Consider the following 18,753-nt stretch of genomic DNA (forward strand, 5'->3'; position numbering starts at 1 on the left):
AGCCTCCCCACGGTCACATGATCAAAATTGGGGTGCCCTGGCAACTTATATTTATGACCGTTGCACCATCCCGAGGGTCACGATTTGTGGCCTTCCAGGTCACCTTAACGAATTTCTCACTTAGCAACATACTTTTTTTAAAAAAAAAAATTTATATGCCACCCTTCTCCGGAGACTCAGGGTGGCTTACAGTGAGTTAAGCAATAGCCTTCATTCTTTTGTATATTTTATACAAAGTCAGTTTATTGCCCCCACAAACTGGGTCCTCATTTTACCTACCTTAGAAAGGATGGAAGGCTGAGTCAACCTTGAGCCTGGCGAGATTCGAACTTACTTTAATTGCAGACAGCTGGTGTTAAATTACAGTGCCTTGTCTGCAGAGCTATCCAGCGAATCCTGGGATCCACTGTGGTCATAAGTTGGACTACCTGTATGCTGACTTTGTAAACTGCTTAGAAAGAGATAAAACAACTGTGAAGCGGTATACAAGTCTAAATGCTATTGCTGTTCCTTCTTTCCTCCTTCTCTTCTGCCTTCCTTCCTTCCCTCCTCTCCTCTCCTCCCTTCCTCCCACCAGATACCAATTTCCTGCTGTGCAATTTCCTGCCGGCTAATTCACTGCCCACTTGCCAGCAGTTCGATACTGACCTGCTCAAGGTTGACTCAGCCTCCCATCCTTCTGAGCTTGGTAAATTGAGGACCCAGATTGCTGGAGGTGGGGGTGGGGGTGCAATAAGCTCTGTAAATTGCTTAGAGCAGGGCAGGGGTGAAATGTAAAATTTGTTACTACCGGTTCTGCGGGCGTGGCTTGGTGGGGGTAATGTGACTGAGTGGGCATGGCCTTTTTTTTTAAAAAAAACTTTTCAAAACTTTTTTTCTAATGTTTTGAAAAGCCTCTGCCGATCAGGCAACTCAGCTGGGATCGTCAGACTTTTCAAAGCATTGTTTTTACCTCTTCGGCCAAGAGGTTGCAGAAAAAAAATGCTTTGAAAAGCCTCTGACGATCCCAGCTGAGCCGCGCGATCATCAGAGGCTTTTTTTTTTACTTTTAAAAGCGTTTTTTCATCGGAAGAGATTGTAGAAAAAATGCTTTTAAAAGTAAAAAAAAAAAAAAGCCTCTGATGATTGCACGGCTCAGCTGTGCATGGTGGGTGGGGGGGGGGGGACGCAGGGATTTTTGCTACCGGTTCTCCGAACCACCCACCGCCATCGCTACCGGATCGGGCGATCCGGTCCGAACCGGGAGCATTTCACCCCTGCAGCAGGGGTGAAATCCAGTAGGTTCTGGAGAACCGGTAGCAGAAATTTTGAGTAGTTTGGAGAACCAGCAAATGCCACCTCTGGCTGGCCCCCGAGTGGGGTGGGAATGGAGATTTCGCAATATCCTTCCCCTGCCATGCCCACCAAACCACGCTCACAGAACCAGTTAAAAAAATTGGATTTCACCACTGGCTTAGAGGGCTGTTAAAGCACTGCAAAGCGGCATATAAGTCTTTAAGCGCTATTGCTATTGCCTCCTTTGCAGTCACTCAACACTGGTGCCAATGTTAAGAGTAAGGAGGGCAAACGCTTACTTCCAACAGCAGTTGGGTCCTTACCATGAAGATCCAAATCTTTGGGGCAGAAAGGTGGAACTACACCCAATTTGCACTTCAACGGATGTGCATTGCGTGTTGTAAAATTTTAAAGCTTTTAAAAATGTTGCTTTGAAACAACGGTTGGAAAAAAGCAGATCTCATGCAATGGGGAGTTATTGAAACACGGAGTCAGGGCTGGGTCCGTGGGAGGTCACAAAAGTCAAGATGGCTGCCACACAATGCCCCCCACCCTTTCTACCTGCAGCTCAGCTTCAGCAAGGTCTTGCCTCTCTTGGGCTTACAAGAAAGTCCTTGACTTACAACAGTTCATTTAGTGACTGATCCAAGAAGTGACTTATGTGATCATTTTTCACACGACCGTTGCAACGTCCCCATGGTCACATGACCAAAATTCAGATGCTTGGCAACTGACTCATACTTATGACGCCCCTTTTGCCACCTTCTGACAAGCCAAGTCGATGGGGAAGCCAGATTCACTTAACAACTGGGTTACTAACTTAACAACTGTTAGTGATTCGCTTAACAACTGTGGCAAGAAAGGTCGTAAAATGGGGCAAAATTCTGCTTGGCAACAGGAAGTTTGGGGTCAATTGTGGTCGTTAAGTCGAGAACTACCTGCAATGTCCTTGTGATACCGTCAATGGCTAGGGGAGGAAAAGTCACAAAGCCTCCCGAAGTCACAAACATTAGTTTAATTCAACATTTATAAGTGATGTTATTGTAAGGCATCCAGGTACATCTCCAAGGAATTTCCACCCTGGTTGCATACATTCTCCTGGAAAATAAAAATTTAAAAAAAACAAAACGCAGGATAACAAGATGGTAGAAAGGTGTGTAGGAGTTGCGGTCTCGGCCAGAGTGGACCAGGTGTCAAAAGTGCTGCCAGTCAAAACAACCTTAAAACGGGAAGGTGTTTCTGGGGAGGTGGGGGCCCTGCACCTTTTAAAATGACGGAGGAAATTCCAGAGCCGCTACGCCAAAGGATCACAACCCAACTCGAGCAATTTTGCAGTCCGACTTCATTATTGCTTGCCCAAAATCGCCCCAAGTGAAAAGATATTTCGGGGGGGGGGGGAAACAAGAGCCAAGGATGTGGAAAACAGACAATTTAAGCACCTTTGTGGAGCTGGAACCAGTTTTCGACAAGTAGGAGGCAGCGGACAAGCACCCTCTCTGCCAGAGCTGGACCCGGGAGTGGTATCTGGGGGGATTATCTGCCCATCTTTACTGGGAGCGAGAATAAATATTACTCTTGAACAAGGGAGGCGCGCACAGAAAGAAATCCCAGAGCTGCTTTGGTAAAAAAAAAAAAGCACGTGAAAAGGGTTGCGTTGAGCTCGTGCGCGTGGGGAAAATGGACAAAGGGGTTGGAAACAACCGGCGGCGCCATCCGAAGACCACAGCGCCAAAGGTGTGAAGACAAAGTCAGTAGGTTTACAGCAACCTCAGTACAGGCTTTTGTGTGATTTGTTGGTCTTGTGGGTTTTTTTGCAAAGAACACTCCTATTTTACCTGTGGTGGAAAGGGAAATAGCGACACTGCACTGTCGCATTTGGTGGCTGGCCACTGACATAACCGTGGCGGAATCTCGCAAGGCCTTCCCATCCCTGCTGGGCAGCGTGTGTCGACTACGCCGTAACCGTTGGGCTTGCTGGTCTCTGAGGAAAGCAAGGCAGTGTTGCCACCCATGTTCCTACCAAGGACTGTTCTCCCCCCTCTCCCTGTCTCTATAAAGCAGTGATGGCTAACCTTTTTGCCATCGCGTGCCAGGAGAGGGGGTGGGGGGGAGGGTCGCGCATACACGTGCCCGTGCGCATGCGCACGCAATCCCACCCACCCCCGCTCCTGGCACATGATGGCCTGGTAGGCCCATTTTTCTTTCTTACCTGATTCCAGATCCTTTCTATGCATCTGGGAAGGTCGAAAACAGCCTTTCCCACTCCCTTGGAGGCCCTACGGAGGCTGAAAGGGCCCATTTCCCACCTCTCGGTGGGACAGGAAGTGATATTTTTTGCTGTCCCCAGCCTCTAGAACCTCTCTAGGAGTCTCTAGGAGCCTTTCTAAGAGTCTCTGGAGGCTGGGGACAGGAAAAAACGTCACTTCCTGTCCCACCGGAAGTCGGGAAATGGGCCCTCTCAGCCTCTGTAGTGCCTCCAAGGGAGTGGGAAAGGCTGTTTTCGCCCTTCCCAGATGCATAGAGAGGATCTGGAGATAGGTAAGAAAGAAAAACGGGCCTTCCCCACCCCGCCCCCAGGCCCTCCAGAGGCAGGAAACAGCCTGTTTCCCTACTTCTGGTGGGCCCAGAAGGCCCGAAAATCAGCTGGCCGGCGCGCCCACTAATATGGCTCCGCGTGCCACCTGTGGCACGCGTGCCATAGCTTTGCCATCACGGCTATAAAGCCTGCTGTGCACTCACACACTCAGCCTGCGGACTCCACCCAAGTCTCTTTTTAATACCTGACCCATTTTCAACCGTTTTCCTGAAAACTGTTACGCCGCTTGGAAGAAAACGCTTCATTCTTTCGGGTTCTGGGTCACGAGCGCCGCGTACAACAGGAGAAAAATCCCGACTTCAACATTTTACCATGATCCTGATCAGTTTTTCTTCCCTTCCAGGCCTTGGGGGCCAGGGAGGATCCTGCTGCCTCCTTCAAGGCCTGGGGAGCGAGTGCCGGAAATTGCACTTCGTTGGCAGACACACACACAAACACACACACACACACACACACACACAAATCAATCCGATGTTCACATTCATGATGCAACGAGCCCAAACAGTCGCTTGCTCCCAGTCGCTGCTTAAAGAGTTAGAAAGAAAGAAAGAAAAATACATCCCTGATATCTCGTCGTGCCTAGGGGGTCAGGCACCTGAAGGCACATAGGATTCTCAATGTACACATGTGGGGAGGAATTTAAAAAAAAAAAATCCAACAACACCCCCCCACCCCAAGCAGTGGCACCAAGGGCAAGAGAGGGCAGTCTTGGCTTGACATTTTGACTGGCCCTTCCGGCTTCCAAGGTCCAGCGTGAGCTAAGCAGACACATTGACGTCCCTGAGAGAAACGGCACCGTGCGCGGCTCCTCCTCTGTCTTCAAGCTCGGCGCCCGGAGGGTCAGCCACCACGGCGGCCGTGTCCGTGGCGAGAAGTGGTTGGTTCAAGCCCTGGGTCAGGATCTGATGAATGGTTTTCCGCAGGTTCGGGTGGAGGTGGGCTTGGGTCTGTAAAAAAACTTCGAGGGCGAAGGACTTGAGGGTGCCGGTGCAGAGGTCCTCGTACAATGGAATCGTGTACATGCGGGACATCTGTAACAACGCAAGCAGAAAGGAACCCAGTCAGGGTCATCCCAAGAGACTCGTATCGAATTTGATCGTCGTGGTAGTAGCAGAAACCTGGGACCAGCGACAGATTAAGTAGTCGAAGGCTGAATTTTTTCTAAAACTTCTGCTACGTTTCCCCCAACCAAAGCTGGACTACGCTTGCTTACTGGGCTGTGGTCACAGGATGCCTGCTAAGGCACCTGAAACCTCACTGCTGCCATCTAGTGGACAACGCCCTGTCGTCCTTGACTTACCACAGTTCATTTAGTGACTACTTGAAATTACAAGAGCACCGAAGCGGCACTTAGGGACTGTTGGAACATCTCCATGGTCGTGTCATCGATATTCAGGTGCTTGGCAACTGGTATGTATTTATTGACAGTTGCATAGATCAGGGGTCTCCAACCTTGGCAACTTTACGACTAGTGGACTTCAACTCCCAGAATTCCTCAGCCAGCGCATGCACAGGCTGAGGAATTCTGGGAGTTGAAGTCCACAAGTCGTAAAGTTGCCAAGGTTGGAGACCCCAGGCATAGATGATGTCGTATCCCTCTCCCTCTGTTAAGAGAAGGCTGTTCAATCTTGACATAACAATAGCACTTAAGACTTATATACTACTTTACAGTGCTTTACAACCCTCTCTAAGTGGTTTTACAGAGTTAGCATATTGCCGCCCCCCCCCCCCAACAATCTGGGTCCTCATTTTACCCACCTCGGAAGGACGGAAGGCTGAGTCAACCTTGAGCCTGGTGGGATTTGAACTGCCAAATTGCAGGAATACTGCAAATTGCAGGAATACTGCAAAAGGAGTATTCCTGCAATTTGTATTACTGCAAAAGGAGTACTGCAGAAGTAGCCTGCAGTACTGCACTCTAACCACTGCGCCACCGAAGCTCATAGATGGCCTCTTTGACCCCTCTTTCAAACCAGCGGTCCTCTCTGTCCAAAATATAGACTTTGCTGTCTTCAAGAGTGTCTTTTAAATGCAGATGGACTGCTGAATCTAGTCAACAGAGCGGGAGGGATACGACCTCATCTATCGCCAGCCTACAACACAATCCTTTGAGCAGTTCCCAGAAAGCTCCACGCCCATTTGCACCACCTCAGGTGACCCTGAGTACACAGGTAAACCTCCAATGTGGCCTCAATGACCCTCAAAAACGATACAAATGAACCAGCTGTCTGCAAGGAATATAAATCCTTCCGTTCCTCACCATCCAGTCAGAGCTGAGGAAGCTTCTTGGATGAGAAGCGAAACATCTTCAAAGAAAAACTAGAAAGTCCAGTTTTTTCAGGAGGAAACTGGACTTTCTAGTTTTTCTTTGAAGATGTTTTCTTTTTTCAAATAAAAAAAAAAAAGCATCTTTGGGACAACCATGACCTGGATGACTGAGAATCTCTGTCAACTTTTGGGCTCAATTGTGGTTGTAAGTTGAGGATCAGCTGTAACATCTACTACTACTGCAATGCTCTCTACATGGAGCTCCCCTTGAAGTGTACCCGGAGGCTCCAGCTGGTGCAGAATGCGGCTGCGCGGGGGATTATGGGAGCGAGAGGGCGCTCCCATGTGACACCTCTCCTGCGTGAGCTGCACTGGCTCCCGGTGGACTTCCGGGTGCGCTTCAAGGTACTGGTTACCACCTTTAAAGTGCTCCATGGCATCGGACCGGGGTATTTGCGGGACCGCCTTCTGCCGCCAATAGCCTCCCACCGGCCAGTATGCTCCCACAGAGAGGGACTCCTCAGGGTGCCGTCAGTTAGGCAGTGTCGGCTAGCGACCCCCAGGGGGAGGGCCTTCTCTGTGGGGGCACCTGCCCTCTGGAATGATTTGCCCCCGGAGATACGGAGAATATCAGATCTCCGGGCTTTTCGCCGTGCCCTAAAAACTTTTCTCTTCCATCAAGCAGAGCTGGCGTGAAACACCCCCCACCCCCCCGTTTTTGAGATATTAGATTTTTAATTGTTTAATGGGTTTTAGTCATAAGGTTCTTAATTTTTGGCCAAAGGGTATATTTCTTTTAAATTTTTAAATTTTGTATTGGATGTTTTTTACTTGGCTGTGCACCGCCCTGAGTCCACCAGGAGAAGGGCGGTATACAAATTTAAATAAAATAAATAAAAATAAAATAAATAAATAAATAAATAAACGTCTGCTAAGCATTCTGGAGCAAAGCTCTCTAGTGCCATCTAGTGGCCCATTTCCCCCAGGATAAGGAGGGAAGCATATTTGGATTAATAATATCCTGGCTTTTGGTTCAAGGCAACATACACAGTGCTACATTTTTGCCCAGCGTTTCTCATCCTTGGCAGCTTTAAGATGTGCGGACTTTAACTCCCAGAATTCCCTGGCCGGGGAATTCTGGGAGTTGAAGTCCACAAGTCTTAAAGTTGCCAAAGTTGGAAACCCCTGGTCTGGAGTGGCATGGGCTCAGACCAGGGGTGGGTTCTAAATTTTTTTATTACTGGTTCTGTGGGCGTGGCTTATTCTGTGGGCGTGGCTTGATGGTCATGTGACAAACAATTCTTTAGGATTTAGCAGAGGTACTGGTCTACCAGGCTTTTAACTGCTTGCAGAGCCATACCGGTCTGCCCATTTGTTTTTGGAGCGCACTGGTTTACCACCACACTGCCTTTTACTGCTGATCAGCTGTAGGGCGGCCCTTTGAAGCGCCACCGCAAGAGTTTAAACAGTTTTTTGCCGCTCTGCCACCACCGAGAGCATCGGAAACCGCTTTCAGGCAGCTTGGCCTCAATTGCCAATCTACCACCACCGAGCGGTTTACATCGGTTCTAGCTGATCAGTTGGGAGGCTTCTTGGCTTCTCAATTTAAAGCTACGGTGTCTTGTTTTTTTTTTCCTCTTCTTTGTCAAGTGAGCCCTGATTTTTTCCTTCTAGCCGATCAGCTGGGACTCGGGAGGCAGCAAATAGATTGGGGGCGGGGCCAGGCAGAGGTAGTATTTACCGGTTCTCCAAACTACTCAAAATTTCCACTACTGGTTCACAAGAACCGGGGAGAACCGGTAGCAACCCACCACTGGCTCAGACCCATCAGCTACAGGGCAGCCATGTAGATCTACGACATACTGTTGACAATATAGAGTTGAATACAGAAGTATTGGTAGTCCTCGACTTACAACAGTTCATTTAGTGACTGTTCACAGTTAACAACAGCACTGAAAAAAGTGACTTAGGGCTGTTTTTCACGCAACTGTTGCAACATCCCCGTGGTCATGTGATCAAAATTCAGATACTTGGCAAGTGGTTCATATTTATGACCGTCGCCGTGTCCCGGGGGTCATGTGATCATCTTTTGCGACCTTCTGACAAGGACAGTCAATGGGGAAGCCCGATTCGCTTAACAGACATGTTACTCATTTTAACAACGGCAGTGATTCACTTAACCCCTATGGCAAGAGAGGTCGTAAAGTGGGGCAAAATTATCTTAACAACTGTTCACGGCTTAGCAACAGAAATTTTGGGCTCAATTGGTGGTCATACGTCAAGGACTACATGTGTTTGCTCATGGTCCTTCCATTCCACCATCTCGGCCAACCAGTAAACCTTTTTTTGAGGTATTTAAAATTTAATAGCTGGAGCAGTGAAGAATTGGACCATGAGTAAGAACACACACTTATAGCCAATTGGTTAAAGAGAGCTGGCCACTACATGAGGGAATCTGAGCTGTGATTGGCTGCTGTGAGAGTGAAGGGAGAGTTTCCTTGTTTCCCGCCTTTTTCCCCGTGTGGGCTCTCTGTAATTTACCTCAGGATTCTCATGCTGTGCGGATTTACCTGACGATGCTCCTGTTTGCCTATCTTATTTATTGTAAAAAATCAATCAGAATAGTGCTGGACGGGACCTTGGAGGTCTTCCAGTCCAACCCCCTGCTCAAGCAGGAAACTCTACCATTTCAGACAAGTGGCTGTCCTGTCTCTTCTTAAAAACGTCCAGTAATGGAGCACTCACAACTTCTGGTGGCAAGCTGTTCCACTGATTAATTATCCTCACTGTTAGGAAGTTTCTCCTTAATTCCAGGCTGCTTCTCTGCTTGATTAGTTTCCATCCTTTGTTTCTTGCCCTGCCCTCTGGTGCTTATATCTATATATCCATATATCTGTTGGTCCGTCCATCCAATCTATGTATCTATCTACCAGTTATCTATCTATCTATCTATCTATCTATCTATCTATCTATCTATCTATCTATCTATCTATCTATCTATCTATCTATCCATCTATCTATCTAATCTATCTATCCATCCAATCTATGTATCTACCCGTTATCTACCTATCTATCTATCTATCTATCTATCTATCTATCTATCTATCTATCATCCATCCATCCATCCATCCATCCATGTATCTACCAGTTATTTATCTATCTATCTATCTATCTATCTATCTATCTATCTATCTATCTATCTATCCATCCATCCATCCATCCAATCTATCTGTCTGTCTGTCTGTCTGTCTGTCTGTCTGTCTGTCTGTCTGTCTATCTATCTATCTATCTATCTATCTATCTATCTATCTATCTATCTATCATCTATCCATCCATCCATCTATCCATGTATCTATCTATCTATCTATCTATCTATCTATCTATCTATCCATCCATCCATCCATCCATCCATCCATCTATCCATGTATCTATCTACCAGTTATCTATCTATCTATCTGTCCGTCCGTCGGTCCATCCATCCAGTCTACGTATCTATCTACCAGTTATCCATCCATCCATCCATCCATCCATCCTCTACCCACACACACACACAAATGATATATTTATATTTGTGCCTGGAGGCCGTACGGATCTGGATGGGGAGGAACAGGCTCAGGCTCAACCCATCCAAGACCGAGTGGCTGTGGTTTCCGACGTCCCGATATAGGCAGTTGACGCCATCACTGACTATTGGGGGCGAATCATTGGCCCCCACGGAGAGGGCTCGCAACTTGGGCGTCCTCCTGGATTCACGGCTGTCTTTAGAAGAGCACTTGACGGCCATGACCGGGAGGATTTTTCATCAGGTTCGCCTGATTCGCCAGTTGCGTCCCTTTCTGGATCGGGACTCGTTACGCACGGTCACTCATGCCCTCGTCACCTCCCGCCTGGACTATTGCAATGCTCTCTACATGGGGCTCCCCTTGAGGAGCACCCGGAGGCTCCAACTGGCGCAGAGTGCGGCCGCGCGGGTGGTAATGGGAGCGACGTGGCGCTCCCATGTGACACCTCTCCTGCGCGAGCTGCACTGGCTCCCGGTGGTCTTCCGGGTGCACTTCAAGGTTTTGGTTACCACCTTTAAAGCGCTCCATGGCTTAGGACCTGGTTATCTACGGGACCGCCTACTACCACCAATAGCCTCCCACCGGCCAGTTCGCTCTCATAGAGAGGGACTCCTCCGGGTGCCGTCAGCCAAACAATGTCGGCTGGCGACCCCTAGGGGGAGAGCCTTCTCTGTGGGGGCACCTACCGTCTGGAATGAGCTCACCCCGGAGATACGGAGGATCCCGGATCTGCGCACCTTCCGCCGCGCTGTGAAGACCTTTTTATTCCAGCAGGCGGGCTTGGCCTAATCTCTTCCCTTTTAAATATGTAAATTTTAATCTGTTTTTAAATTATTGGGGTGTTTTAATCTGTCTGGGCCAAAATAATTTAATTTGATTTTATCTGGTTTTTAAATTTTTTATGTCTATGTTATTTTATTGTTTGGCTGTTCACCGCCCTGAGTCCTTCGGGAGTAGGGCGGTATACAAATCGAATAAATAAATAAATAAATAATAATAAATATTTATTTATATAAAATTGGTTCTTGTCAGTGGGCTTCATTTGGACTCTGGCTGAGCAATTCTCTGAGAAACATCTATTCCAACGTCCAAGCATCAGAGCTTCCCATATCTTTGTGCATCAACTGGTTTCCCGCCTCAAATCTCACACCCTGAGCAGCACCAAGCTTTTCAACCCAGCAACTGATACCTGGTTTTCCAAGAAGCGACGGACTTTGTGGACATCAGGATAGTAATCATTGCGGACGATGATCTGCAGCCAGCGGATACGAATCTCGGCATTCATGTTTTCCAGCTGAGCCGAGTAGCATTCGGACAACTTTGTTATCACCTCTGGGGAAGACAACATTTATCTCATTTGCTTTTGATTCAGTTTAGAGACCATCCGACGACTCTGGATGGTGCAAATGTGCATGTTGATTAATAATCTCTGGAAAGTCATTAAGGTGGAAACGATATGGATCTCATTCCAGAGGATAGGCACCTCAGAGAAAGAACACTTTCTGAGTCCCATAAGACGACACTGCTTAAATGACTGACCTCACTGGACAGCCAGAAATAACCAATAATCAAAGCCGTGGGGACAAGTGAGCCTAATGCAACACATTCATCAGACTTATAAAAAGAGAATTTATGTAGCTCAGAGTTGAAATTGTGGGGTCCTTGGTGGTTCTCTGAGCTTGGTTGTTTTCTTGCAGACGTTTCATTACCCTACTAGGTAATTAAACTCACCGTGTGGCAAGGGCGACCCATCCAGTAACCTATCCAGGAAAAGCACCGTCTGGAATGTTTGCCACTCGGCGATGTTGACACTGTTCGCAGCAGCTCCTGCGTCCAGAGGCTCTGTGGTCCAGAGATGGAACAGCGTCTCCACCGGCTGGGTCAAGCTGGATCCCTGAGATAAGTCTGGTTCGACTAAAGGAGGCCCTGTGGCATTGAGCCAGCGGTCAAACTCTAGACCTGCAACAGATTTGCCGACAAGGATCACGTTGGAAATGCATGTTCATTGTGATCAAAATTCAGATGGTTCCTACTTATGACGTCGCTGTGTCCCAAGGTCATGTGACCGCCTTTCGCGACCTTCTTGCAAGCAAACTCAATGGGGAAGCCGGGTTCACTTAACAACATAGCATACCCATGATGATGTGACTTAACATTCAGATGCTTAGCATCTGGTTCCTATTTATGACGGTTGCCGTGTCCCAGGCAGAGGTGGGCTTCAGCAGGTTGTGACCAGTTCTGGAGAACCGGTAGCGGAAATTTTGAGTAGTTCGGAGAACCGGTAGTAAACATTCTGACTGGCCCCGCTCCCATCTATTCTCTGCTTCCCAAGTCCCAGCTGATCGGGAGGAAATGGGGATTTTGCAGTAACCATCCCCCAGAGTGAGGTGGGAATGGAGATTTTACAATATCCTTCCCCTGCCACGCCCACCAAGCCACGCCCACCAAGCCACAGCACGCCCACCAAGCCATGCCCAAAGAATCGGTAGTAAAAAAATTTGGAACCCACCACTGGTCCCAGGGTCATGTGATCGCTTCTGGCAATGGGGAAGCCTGATTCACTTAACAACCAGGTTACTCACTTAACCACTGCAATGATTCACTTCGCAAGTGTGGCAAGACAAGTCATAAAATGAGAGAGGGAGAGGGAGAGAGGGAGGAGGAGAGAGAGAGAGAGATATATTCTGCCAAGGTCCTCTTCCCTACCTGTTTTGCAATCGATGCATTGTTCTTTCAGGTCTGGAAAAAATGCCAAGAAGGAATCCAACAGATCTTGGGCTACAACACTTGTGAACTTGTACTTCTCGATATAAGTCTGAAAGAGAGCCAGCATAAACACAGGTTACAAAAGTAATGGCAAGAGCAAAGTTGAGCAAAGAGGAAACTGGAGGGGCCCAGAGTGGAAATGGCCAGAAAAGCAACAGAGATGAGGACACATATACTAGAGAGAACAAAGTTAAAATATTACAATTGAAGGAGCTTCTCTAAGAGGAGAGCAGAAAATAATCAAGATTTAAATAAAATCAAAAACAGCCGTGCTGGATTTTTAATGCTCTGACACGAAGATCCCCACTGATGGAAAATTTCTAGAGGTCATTCATCCAGCACAATATTTTTCTTTCAATTAAGAGTGGGCTCCAGTCCTTTATGACAGCACAGTAATTTAGGGGACCAAGACTACATTCTGAAATAAAATCAGTAACGCTCCAGAACTTTTAGCAAGTGTGTGTAGGGATATATTCACACGTGCACTAGAGCAGGGGTCTCCAACCTTGGCAAGTTTAAGCCTGGAGGACTTCAACTCCCAGAATTCCCCAGCCAGCTTTAAATGGAAATTTTAAATTTGTTTTTTAAATTATTGGGGTTTTAAATTTGTTCAGCCAAATTATTTAATTCATTTTATTTTATTTTAAATTTTGTATTTATATGTTTTATTCTATGGCTGTTCACCGCCCTGAGTCCTTCGGGAGTAGGGCGGTATATAAATTCAATAAAATAAATTCAATAAAATAAATTCAATAAATTCAATAAAATAATAAATAAATAAATAAATAAATAAATAAATAAATAAATAAATAAATAAATAAATAAATAAATAAATATGCAAAGTCAACGGGGAAGCCAGATTCACTTAAAAACCGTGTTACTAACTTAACAACCCCTGGCAAAAAAAAGATCGTAAAATGGAGCAGAATTCACTTAACAACTGCCTCACAATTGGGCTCAATTGTGGTTGTAAGTCGAGGACTACCTGTAAGGATCCAACTTTCAAACAAATGACTGAGATCTAAACTCCACCTTTGATTTTTGGATGGAGTCATGTGTTTTTTTCAAAGGATTCCGCTGAAAATGACTGGTTTGAACTGAGATTCACTGGCAAAGTCGAAGGGGCAATAAGTATCTACGGGCATCCATGCGTATACCCCCCAGCTCCCGCCCCAAACCAGGTTACTAACTCGGAGAAAGGCATCAAAATGTGTTGGGTCTCCGCACAGCTGAGACAGATAGTAAACAAAGCAGAACCCTTTCTCGTAGGTGAAGAGGTTCATCAGGTTGCTGGGATTCACACCTGGGGAAAAAAAAGAAGAAGAAGAGAGGATAAGAGTGATAAGAAAAATAAATGGCAATACAGGTAGTCCTCGACTTATGACCACAAAATATCCATTGCTAAGGAAGACAGTTGTTAAGTGAGTTTTGCCCCCATCTTATGACCATCCTTGCCACAGTTGTTAAGTGAATCACTACAGTTGTTAGTAACATGGTTGTAAAATGAATCTGGTTTTTCCCTGTAGACTTTGCTTGTCGGAAGGTCGCAAAAGGGGATAACGGGACCCCGGCGTCACTGCAACCGTCACAAATATGAGTCAGTTGCCAAGTGTCTGAATTTTGATCACATCACCACAGGGATGCTGCAACGGTCGTTAAGTGTGAAAAACGGTCATAAGTTACTTTTTTCAGTGCCGTTGTAACTTCAGTTGGAATGGTCACTAAACGAATGGAAGACTGTCATGCAGTAACCTGCATTTACTCTAGTGCTGACATAAGGAGGAGAAGAGGGGGCAGCTGGCAAGAGGACGCTTGACTTTCACCTACTTATTTTCCCTGAAGATAATATCCCCTAGGAGATGAGATGGGCGGGGGGACATTCCTGAGAGCTTAAGTAGTAGATATGGGGAGAGTGATTTGGAAGAGGGCCAATGAAACGCAGAGAATTGGGGAACGGAAAGGGAAGGTTTGGGGTCAGGAAGTCAGAGTTGGCTACGCCACGATCGGGGACAGGTTGTCGTGCTTAATAAAATGAAAGATTTCTTCAAAGACTATCTGTTTGGAAATGCAATTTATTTTATTTGAGACGACATCGAAACCTGACAGGGACTGCCTGTAAACATTTGGGGGTGGGAGCATTATTTTCTTTCTCTTCGTATTGTAACTTGCTTTGGAATGGACTTTTTAGAACCATCACTGTGCCTGTTGTTCTTCAAATCAAAGAACTGACAAATCAGCTTCAAAAAAATCTGGGCTTTGCTTTAGAGTGGTGGTCCCCGATTTTTCCAGCTTTGCGGACCAGTGGTGGCGGGGGGGGGAGAGTGGATGGTTCTGAGCGCACAGCTCCATTTGTGCCAGGGGCGGGCACGCGTGCCTCCATTTGTCATTCACCCAAATATGAGCTTTGTGTGTGAGCTCCCCTCACTTGGGCAAATGGAAGCTGCACGTTGCTACGGCCCAATAGGTTGGGGGATCCCTGCTGTAAAGGGTTTTATGAACCCAGCCAACCTGTATTTATCCCACAAGCTATGTTATTTTTCTTTTTTTGTCTTTTAATGACCCCATAATCCAGGGGTGAAATGCTCGCGATTCGGACCGGATCGCCCAATCTGGTAGCGATGGCGGCGGGTGATTCGGAGAACCGGTAGCAAAAATCCCTGCCCCCACCCCACCCCACGCCCAGCTGAGCCGCGCGATCATCAGAGGCTTTTTTAATTTATTTTTAAAACATTTTTTCTACAACCTCTTCGGCCGAAAAAAAATGCTTTTAAAAGTTAAAAAAAAAAAAAAAAGCCTCTGATGATCGCGCGGCTCAGCTGGGATCGTCAAGAGGCTCAGAGGCTTTTAAAAGCATATTTTTACAACCTCTTAAAATGGTTTTAAAAGTTAAAAAAAAAAGTGGCCACGCCCACTCAGTCACATTACCACCCCCCCACCAAGCCACGCCCACAGAACCGGTTGTAACAAATTTTACATTTCACCACTGCCATAGTCCCTTACATTGGGGTGGAGTCAGGGCAACTGAATGGAGCTGAGTGTTTACTGGCCGGATGCCCTTCCTGTCACCAATGTGGAGTTCGCAGCAGATAACTACTCATGGTACCCAGAGAGAGAAGTATCTGCCGCTACCTAGGATCGAACTCACAGCCTCCTGATCTTGAGGCGAGAACTCCACCTCTAGGCCACTACCCCATTCTACCCCACAAGCTATGATGAACCAAGACCCTGTTTGCCGTCTTCACCTTCTGCAACTTTCATTTCGGTAATTCCTTGAGCAATCTACGCAGAGAAGGCAAATCCACTGGCTTGATTTTATCTTCCTTACCTGGTTCAAGTTTAACCTGAAGTTTGCTGACAGGGTTGTCCTCCCCAAGGAGCTTCATTTGTCGGTGAAGGGCATCAAGGCGGAAGGCTGTCTCCAGGCACGTAAAAGCAGCACCTGTCCACACGCATACCCCAAAATACATGGATTTTAATCCGAGAGTTGTCGTTTTTTTCCAGATTATGTGGAAGTTCGGATGACTCTGTCTTCCGACACATATGGCATTACCCCTCTATATGTTTTCTCTCCATAAGTGTTGTGACTCCGACCCCCGAGCCCGTCTTATTGGAGGGAGAAGGCTCCGAAAGTGAAGGAGAGGAGTTGGCCAGGCCTCCTCTCCAGGACCCTCCTCTCTGGCAATGCCTCAGGTGTCTCCCGAAGGAGAAGAGATTGGCCAGGAGCCAGGTATCGCCGAGCAGACGCAGTCAGACAGTGACGAAGATAAGTCTTGGCTGGATCCACGCCAGCGTCGGAGAGACAAGCGCACGCAGCAGAAAAGGAGGCGTGCCAGAGATTAAGCTGAGTCACTGGACCACACCCCACAGGGGATAAAAGGGGGTATGGTGGCCATTCAGCCTCTGTGACGGACAAAACTAAACAACTCGCATTGTATCTCTGAAACTACGTTATTTGCCTGCCTTGGATTTAATATGGACTGGACTTGACAATTCTGTGGCTTTGTGTATTTGTTTTGATTCTCTGTGAGTAAAGTTCTTGGCAAGCAGCTACTAGATTGCTGCCAATCCTGTTATCGAAGGAATTTATTGTCTGCAAGTTTTATTTAACTCCTGGCTGACTGCTTGTGTGCGTGTGTGAGACGGGGACAGAACAATAAGTATCGTCCTGCTTTTATTTGATCCATGTTCTGGAACTTTCTGTGAGCCAAGCTCTAGGGCCTCAATCCCTTGAACCAGCCAATCTTGCTGGATCTGAGCAGCTCAGCCACTGGTGGGCTGCCCCATCCACCTGTGACATCATGGAAGCTCAACTAATCACTGGCAGAGGGAATCTTATGCCCTAGAGCAGTGATGGCTAACCTTTTTGCCGTCGCGTGCCAAAAGCGGGGGGAGTGCGGGGGGTGTCGTGCACATGTGTGCCCATGCCCATAATTCAATGTGCCCTGCCCTCCTGCGCATGCATGCGCAAACTTCCTTGCGCTCCCCCCCGCTTTTGGCATGTGATGGCACATTGGGCCCGGTAGGCCCATTTTTCACCCTCCCCAGGCTCCAGAGGCTTTTTTGGAGTCTGGGGAGGGCGAAAATGATCTTCCCCACCCACGACCCTCCGGAGGCTGGAAATGGTCTGTTTCCCAACTTCCGGTCCGACTGGAAGTCAACAAATGGGCCGTTTCCTGCCTCCGGAGGGTCTCCGGGGGGGGAGGCCATTTTCGCCCTCCCCAGGCTCCTACAAAGGCTCTGGAGCCTGGGGAGAGTGAAAAACGGGCCTTCCCCACCCCCCGGAAGCCCTCTGGAGGCCAGAAATGGTCTGTTTCCCAACTTCCGGTCCCACTGGAAGTCGACAAATGGGCTGTTTCCTGTCTCCGGAGGGTCTCCGGGGGGGGGGGGGGAGGCCATTTTTCGCCCTCCCCAGGCTCCTACAAAGGCTCTGGAGCTTGGGGAGAGTGAAAAACGGGCCTTCCCCACCCTCCGGAGGCCCTCTGGAGGCTGGAAACACCCTGTTTCCCGACTTCCGGTGGGCCTGGAAGGAACAAAAATCAGCTGGCTGGCACACGCATGCGCGCTTGGGCAACGCTCACGTGCCCACTGATATGGCTCCGCTTGCCACCTTTGACACGCATGCCATAGGTTCGCCATCATGGCCCTAGAGTAGGGCTTCTCAACCGTGGCAGCTTGAAGATGTGTGGACTTCAATTCCCAGAATTCAGCAAAGCTGACTGGGGAATGCTGGGGGTTGAAGTCCACACATCTTCAAGCTACCACAGTTGAGGAACACTGTCCTACCTAGAGAGTCCATGTCTTACAGTGAAGAACTTCTATATGGTTTGTCACATCTCAAAGATTCAAGGCAAGGAATGATTTAATTTGTCTTCATACTATATGGAATAGTACAGGTAGTCCTTGACTTACGACCACAATTGAGCAATTTCTGTTGCTAAGCGAGGCGGTTAAGTGAGTTTTACCCCATTTCACAACCTTTCTTCACTTGGTTGTTAAGTGAATCACTGCAATTGTTAAGTTTGTAATACAGTTGGTAAGTGCATCCCCCATGGTCAAAATTCAGGCGCTTGACAACTGGTTCCTATTTATGACGGTTGCAATGTTCGCTTTTTGCGACCTTCTGACAAGCAGTCAATTGGGGAAAGCCAGATTCACTTAACAACCAGCCCCAGGAAATAAAACCTGAGCCGCGGTGGCACAGTAGTTAGAATCAACTGCAACAATTCACTTAACAACTGAAGCAAGGAAGGTCGTAAAATGGGATAAAACTCACTTAACAAATGTCTCGACAACAGAAACGTTGGGCTCAATTGTGGTCATAACTTGAGGACTGCCTGTATTTAGTCCCTTGACAATAAACCAGACCTGAAATATTGCATCCAGTTTTGGTCGCTGTGATATAAAAACGACGCTGAGACTCTAGAACAGGGGTGTCAAACACAAGGCCCGCAGGCTTCATCTGGCCCACAATGTGCTCGGATCCGGCCTGCGGGCACGTCCTGGAAAATGTAAGGGGCTGGCCAGCGTGGCTTCAGCCCGGTCTACCCAATGCGAAGAGGAAACATGCCAACAGTTTGGGGAGTGTCGTCAAGCTGGCCATGTCGACCCAGTTGGCCACGCCCAACCGGCCCTCCGAGGTCAACCACAGCCTTGATGCGGCCCTCAATGAAATTGAGTTTGACACTCCAGTGTCAGCTCCAGCGCGCTGTTGGCATGGAGCTGCCATTCTTGGTGGGAGGAATGTACAAACCTTTGTTTCAGCCCAGCATTTGCTTTGTCGAGCCT

The 18,753-nt window shown here is 47.7% G+C and overlaps 1 protein-coding gene across 1 annotated transcript in view; it reads right to left on the reverse strand.

The window, feature by feature from the left end:
* Positions 1–4,439: 4,439 nt before the first annotated feature.
* The window catches only part of RNPEPL1 (arginyl aminopeptidase like 1), a 31,015-nt gene continuing 16,701 nt past the window's right edge, over positions 4,440–18,753 (reverse strand). The window contains exons 6-11 of the mRNA XM_070945479.1: positions 15,794–15,907; positions 13,659–13,771; positions 12,409–12,517; positions 11,434–11,661; positions 10,892–11,034; positions 4,440–4,902 (exon numbers count right to left, since the gene is read on the reverse strand). Coding sequence (XP_070801580.1) covers positions 4,630–4,902; positions 10,892–11,034; positions 11,434–11,661; positions 12,409–12,517; positions 13,659–13,771; positions 15,794–15,907 — 980 coding nt within the window. The 3' untranslated portion in view covers positions 4,440–4,629. The remainder of the gene's footprint in view (positions 4,903–10,891; positions 11,035–11,433; positions 11,662–12,408; positions 12,518–13,658; positions 13,772–15,793; positions 15,908–18,753) is intronic.

The sequence above is a fragment of the Pituophis catenifer genome, unplaced genomic scaffold (genome assembly GCF_029215685.1).
Source record: "Pituophis catenifer annectens isolate HBS135680 unplaced genomic scaffold, rPitCat1.0.hap2 SCAF_6, whole genome shotgun sequence".
Classification (NCBI taxonomy): domain Eukaryota; kingdom Metazoa; phylum Chordata; class Lepidosauria; order Squamata; family Colubridae; genus Pituophis; species Pituophis catenifer.